Below are 6,276 nucleotides of genomic sequence, written 5' to 3'. Positions count from 1 at the left end.
TTAAGGAAGGCAGGCCAGAAAGAGTTCATCTGTAGGATCAGCCTTGTTCTCACAAACCTCCCTCCCACCTCCCCTCCCCCAGAGCCCCCCTTTTGTGTTCTTAAGGAGTACTACAGAAGCGATCTACAGTCTCTAGCGCAGTTTGTAACCCCTCCCCCTCCCCCTTTTAATACTGAATGAGATCGAATGTTAGGTCCATGCAGTTCTTGGTCAATGTTAAAGAAAAGTCTAACGTTCTGTTGCTCGCGGGGACAGCCCGTCCGCAAAGCGGGGCAACCCGCAGGCAGCCACTCCTTGGCTCCATGCCAAGGAAGGGCGCGCCAAGTCCTTCCCACTCGTGCACACTGGGGGCGCCGTCAGGACGCAACCCAGTCCAACTTGGATACCCTTGGCTTTAGTCCTCCACTTCTTTTTTTCTCTCTGTCTCTTGCAACTTGTCAAGTTCTCAAGTCAGTCTCTCTGTGTTATTTTTTTCTCCTTTGCCCCTCAGCCCCCAGAGTCTCTCCTCAAAACGTTTGCAACTGCTGCGTTAGCATGAGTTGGCACCCACTGTTAACGTGGTTCATGACTTTCTGTTTAAGCTGTGCCACCTGTTCCCTGAGCATGTTAGCCGTGGACGCCAGCTCCGAGTTCTGAGCTTTCAAGGTTTTCACTTTCTCCTCCAGCCGGGCGATCCTCTCCAGCTTTCTTTTCCGGCACTTGGAGGCGGCGATGCGGTTCCTCATGCGCTTCCTCTCGGCCTTGATCCGCTCTTGGGACTCCATGTCGATGGGGGACAGGGGCGGCGTCTCCCCAGGCATCTCGGGCACCGTCTGCGGCTCCTCCTTCAGGGCCTGCAGCCGCGGGTGCTGCACCGGGATCTGCTGCGGCAGGTGGTGAGCCTGCGGCGGCTGCTGCTGCTGCTGGGGCTGAGCTGAGAAGGCCAGGCCGGTGGCGCCGTAGGAGGGCGCCCCGCCACCGCTGCTCAGAGCGCCGGGGTTGAAGTTGCTGAGGTTGGCGTAGACCGGCGGCTCGCTGTGCAGGCTGGCGCTGAAGCCGCCGCTCCCGCTGCCGCCCGCCACCGAAGCCACCGCGGGAGCCACCATGCCCGCCCCGCTGACCGGCTGCGCCGCGGACGTGACGCTGGGGAGCGTGTTCTGGCTGTGCAGCTCGGCCAGGGCGCGCACGAAGCCCTCCGCGAAGCCCTCCTGCTCGTCCGTCACGTTCTTGGGGCACAGGAACTGAGTGGGGGTCGGCGTGGTGGTGATGTGCCCGTTGCTGGACTGGATGATCAGGCGCTCCAGCTCCGGCGACGCCAACTTGAGCAGCCCCACGTCGGGCGAGGTAAGGAGGTCGGAGTTCTTGGCCCGGAGGTGCGGCTTCAGGCTGCCCACCGGGTCCGCCAGGTTCAGGGTCATGCTCTGCTTCAGGATCTTGGGGTTACTGTAGCCGTACGCGCCGCTCTCGGACTGGAGGAACGAGGCGTTGAGGGCATCGTCGTAGAAGGTCGTTTCCATCTTTGCAGTCATAGAACAGTCCGGCTCTCCGCGTGCGGTTAGTTTGGGCGGCGCGCACAAGTTTCGGGGCCGCAACAGCGCGCAGGCAAGCCGGGGACACTCGCGCCTCCCCGGGCTCTGGGCGAGGAAAGTTTGTCTAGGAGCGCGCGCGCTCGCCGGCTGTCCTGGCCGCTGCGCCCCGCTCGCCCGCGCGCTCCAGGAAACGCAGGGTTAAGGGGACGCCGCCTGCAACGGACTCGCCGGCCCGCGCGCGCAGCCCGGCTTTGAAAAGTCGCGGTCACTCACTGGGCGTCCTCCGGCGCAGCGCTCCCCGGCGACGGCGGCTCTCTCGGCGCGGCCCCGCCACTGGCCAGCCGGCGGCCGATCTCCGCCGCCCGGGCGCGGACGGCTGCTCCCTCCTCCGCCGCGAGCGGGAGGGCGCGCGGCCGCCCAAGTTCAGCAGCCCGCGCGAGCGGAGCGGAGCGAGCGCGCGTCCCTCGCCTCGCCTCGCCTCGCCTCTCGCCGCCGCCCGCGCTGCTCGGCGCCGCGGCCGCTTCGGGAGGCAGCGCTGCAAAAGTTCGTCTCGGGACCCGCGACCGCTTGTCCCCTGTCCTCCGGGCCGGGAAAGTTCTCTGTCGCTGCAGCCGCTCGCCGGACTTCCCCGGGCGGACGGGCGCCGCGCGCCGCGCTGTCAGCAGCGCCCGGGCGGCGGGGTTCTCCCCCTGGGGGCGGCGGGCGAAGGGGTGCTCCGGGCGCTCCCCAGAACACCAGCCCGGGAGCCACCGGCGCTAGCTCTGGGCCGTTGGTGAGAAGATGGCCAAGAAAATAAGATGTGCGGCTGGGACTCTGCTGCCGTCTCCCCTGGCTGCGCCGTCTCTCTGAGTCCGCGCACCTCCACTCCCGCCTCGCCGCCTCAGCCACACTCAGTGCAACTCTGAGCCCTTATCCAGCCAGAGCTCAACACTTATCTGCTACCAGTCAACCCCTAAAAATAGCCCATGATGTCACCCCAAGGCCTTTCCATTGGCTCGCGTCGCTCTCAGGGGGGCGGGCCCGCCCGTCGCCATGGAGACCCACCCTAGAAGATTCTTCACCGGACCCGCGGAGGCTCACGGGATGAGGTAATGCTCCGCTGCCCTCCTACAGTTGGGCCCTTCTTTCTCCGCCACCCCCCCCGCCCCCTCCCGCGCGACTCGCGCCCCGCTCTTCCCTCCTCCCGGCCCCGACGCGTCTTTCCCGGCCCGCCTGGTGCATTGTGGGCTGACGTCTTGGGGTTTGACCGTCTAGTGACGGTGGCTGCCGCGAGTCGTGCGGACACGGGCGCTCGCAGCCTCTGACAGACCCGGGCTGAAGTTCAGGACCGGGTCGAGAAGGCGGGGGGGTTCGGGGTTCCGGAAGGCCGGGGAGCTGGGCCGGGGGTCCGGGGCTGAGGGCGCGGGGCGGGCGGTATTTCCCCACTTGAGGGGTTCGGAGTCACGCACGGGCACTTGGCCTCCGCGCGCGGGGCGGCGAAGCTGCGCGCCGGGTCGGTGCCCCCCCCGCACTTCCGGGGGGCGGGAGCGCCTCCCTTAAGGTGGCTCAGTGAAGTCCCCGAAGGGGGCGAGCGAGAGTGGGCTTCAGTGTCGGGGCGGGCTGGCTGAGGTGGCCCCCCACGTTGACGACGCTCCGAAGTTTGTCTCCTGGTCAAGTTCAGGAGCGACCTTCCGCGCCTCGGGCTGCGCCTGGAAGCCGAGGGATTTGCATTTTTCGAAACTGGGCGCTCAGCGGTCGCCGCTGCACCCCCCTCTTCACCCTCCTGACCACGGGAGAGAGGGTGCGGGGGTTCACAGCTCTGCCTCGGTGGGGAGGCTTTTTGTAGGGGCTGGAACTAGGGGGGCAGCTCGGCGTCCTTTTGGAAACGGGTGTTTAGGGAACCCGAAACTCAGGGAAGCCGTGTGGTTGTGTATACTCTCCGCCTCCGCGCGCACGCACACCCTCACCTCCCTCCCTCCTCTCTCTCTCTCTCTCTCTCTCTCTCTCTCTCTCTCTCTCTCTCTCTCTCTCTCACACACACACACACACACACACACACACACACACCCCTTTATCTCTCGGATCTGCTTCTCGGAAAACCAGTCGCGAGAGCTGCAGACACTCGCCAAAAGTCCCAAGGCGACTCCTGGGTACAACTAGGATTTCAAATCTCGACTCCGGCGGGGTGGTGGGCCCATATCCTGTGTAGCCTCTAGGAAGCGCTAGACACATGTAAGTGATTGCTTTTCGGTGGTTATGTTATCCTGTCCCATCCCCCAGCCCTTAGGGGCAGAAGTGTATGCTGGAAAAAATACCCAAGTCGGGAATCGTAGGTTCTTTCGTGGTCAGCGCTGCTAGGGCGAGAACTGAGCAAAACACCGAACTTTCCTGAGCCTCGGTTACTTGCGCGAGCCACCCCACTCGACTGCGTTAGTGCGGCATGGTTCCCCCAGGGGTAGGAGACAGTCGCCAAACAGCCCCCTTTCTTGCCCTTCCTGGGCATTTCCAGAGCTTCCAAGGAATGCCAGGATATAAGAGAGAGATTTGGCAGGGCCAGGTCTGCTGATTCCTGGGAGTGATGGCAGGACAGGGTGAGAAGTCAGCTCTTCCCCAGGGCGTTCTCCGGAGCACCGGCTCTCCAAGTGGGACAGGCAGCAGCAGTTTACTGTTTCTAGGTTCTGATTCTGGCCTTTTAGCTTCTCACCGTGGGTTCATATCCCGGAGACTTAAGATATTTGTGACTTTGAAGAGTTTGGAATCAACAATGCAACAGCTGCTGGCGCCAGGGAAATCCTGATAACTTTTCTTCACTCCAGGGTTTCAGCTCTCATTCCCTCAACAGAGAAAACTGGCTGCTGTGAGCCTGACACTGAGCTGGAGTGGGGTTGGGGTAAGGGCTACAGTAAGCGACAAGATTCTGTAACTTCACCCATGGAGGGGACAGTCTCCTCTGGAGAATCATTTGCCTGATTTGAATCATTTTATTTTGTAATCAGGGAACTGCTGTACTCAAATTTTTAAAATAACAGAAATAAAAATAAATTTCATGTGCCAAGCACCTACTATCAGGCAGACATTCATCTAAGCAATTTAAATATGCTGTTTCTCCCCACAACCATCTTGAGATGTGCATATTTGGCTTTCACACATGAGGGCAGAAGCTCCAAGAGCTCGGTACCTCCTCAGGTCACAGACAGCTGGAAACTGACCTCAGGTCTGTATTATATTCCCAATTCTATCTTCTCAGCTCTGGGAGACTTTCCTGTAAAGTATTAGTTGTCTGCAGAGGAAGTGGTGCTTAGATGGTGAGATAGACGAAATCATCTTCCTGATCCTTTGTAACTCCTTTCAGAGCTCCTGTGCTTAGAAACTTAGGACTTTGTATATATATCTTTTTGTCTAAGATTTCTGAGTGTTCCTCTCTGCCTTATGTGATTTAGTAGCTTAGGGTTGATTTTCTCCTTACGTTGCAAAAGCATATTTTGTCCACAAAATGATAGATCTGTTCATGTTAACACCCCTGCTTGGAGCCCTCATTGGCTTCCCCTGAAGACCAGGAGTGTTTGGCTGCCTTTGCCTAAGAGAAGGGGCTTTTCCTTTTTGGCTCCCGGTCTCCAGCATCACCTCTCACTCCCAGTATCAGTCAGGATAACCTTGGCTATGCTGCCCTAACAAAACAGCCCTAACAACTCAGTGGTTTACCCAGGGGAGTTTATTTCTCCCTCATGCTAAAGCCCACTGTGGGTCTGCACAAAAGCTTTGCTCACTGTGAACACTCAATGACTTGGGTGGTTGAAAGCTTCATCTTGACACATGATTCTCATTAGCTTGTCTGAGGCCAGAAAAGAGGGTAGATCATTCACAGAGCATTCACCTGGAAAGTGACACACAGCACTTCTGCTCACATGTTGTTATAGGACAGGGAGAGGGGCAGCCCAAACCCCGCAAACCTGCCTATTCTAAATGGGTTCTGCCATCCGCCGCATCAACACAAAACATATGAGACTTTAATGGGAAGGAACTTTAATAAAACTAGGAAACAATACAAGTAAGGCAAAGAGTCTAGTTTCTAAATGAAGCACCCAAAGTTACCCGTCCCCTCGTGGGTAAAAGTCCATCCAAATGGGATCGGCCCAGAACAAGGCCCCAAAGCCTGCCACAAGTCTAAAGCATCTCCCAGTGGGGACCCACAGAAAAGGGTCACAAACAACCAGACAAGCCCAGAAGGAAAAGAGCAAAATCAACATCCAGATAAAAACTGCCATTGTCACCTCCCCACGGGTCTCACCCACATCTGTGTCACCCAGTCCACGACCAAAAGACAAGTGCAGTTTCTTCACGTGTCTCTAGACTCCATGCGCCTCCTCCAGGTCTCCTGGCTCCATCCTGCTTCCTTCCTCAGTCTCTTCTGCAGCTTCTCCTCTTCCTGCTCAGCTCCACCCTCCCTTGGGTGGGGCAGGGAACCTCCCCCTTTCCTGGGGACCACCCTGTTACAATGTCAGTGGCCAAAGCAAGTCACACGCCATGCCTGATTTTAAATTTCTAATCCTGTGTCTTGAAGAGAGATACTAATGTTCACTAAATATTTGACTTCACTGCCCCAAGCAGAATTCCCTCATTCTTTCCTCTTCAGAGAGGAAAGACACACTTAATCACAGTAACAAGCTCATTTTCCAGATTCTGGGTGATGTATAATAGACCCTCTTCATCAGCTGCCTATGTACCTCTGTTTTGAAAGGCAAGGTATTTACCCCGCACATCCTCATGTAGCAATGGGACAGAGACAGTG

The 6,276-nt window shown here is 58.3% G+C and overlaps 1 protein-coding gene across 1 annotated transcript; it reads right to left on the bottom strand.

Moving 5' to 3' along the window:
• Positions 1-328: 328 nt before the first annotated feature.
• JUN (Jun proto-oncogene, AP-1 transcription factor subunit) lies at positions 329-1,508 on the bottom strand (the record flags this gene model as incomplete). Its single annotated transcript, XM_084243618.1, has 1 exon — positions 329-1,508. One exon carries the CDS (start codon positions 1,506-1,508, stop codon positions 507-509), a length of 1,002 nt encoding a protein of 333 aa, XP_084099744.1. The 3' UTR covers positions 329-506.
• Positions 1,509-6,276: the final 4,768 nt, after the last annotated feature.

This window comes from Talpa europaea (assembly GCF_964194135.1).
Source record: "Talpa europaea genome assembly, chromosome: 9".
Lineage (NCBI taxonomy): Eukaryota > Metazoa > Chordata > Mammalia > Eulipotyphla > Talpidae > Talpa > Talpa europaea.
This window is presented reverse-complemented; position numbering and strand designations above follow the sequence as displayed.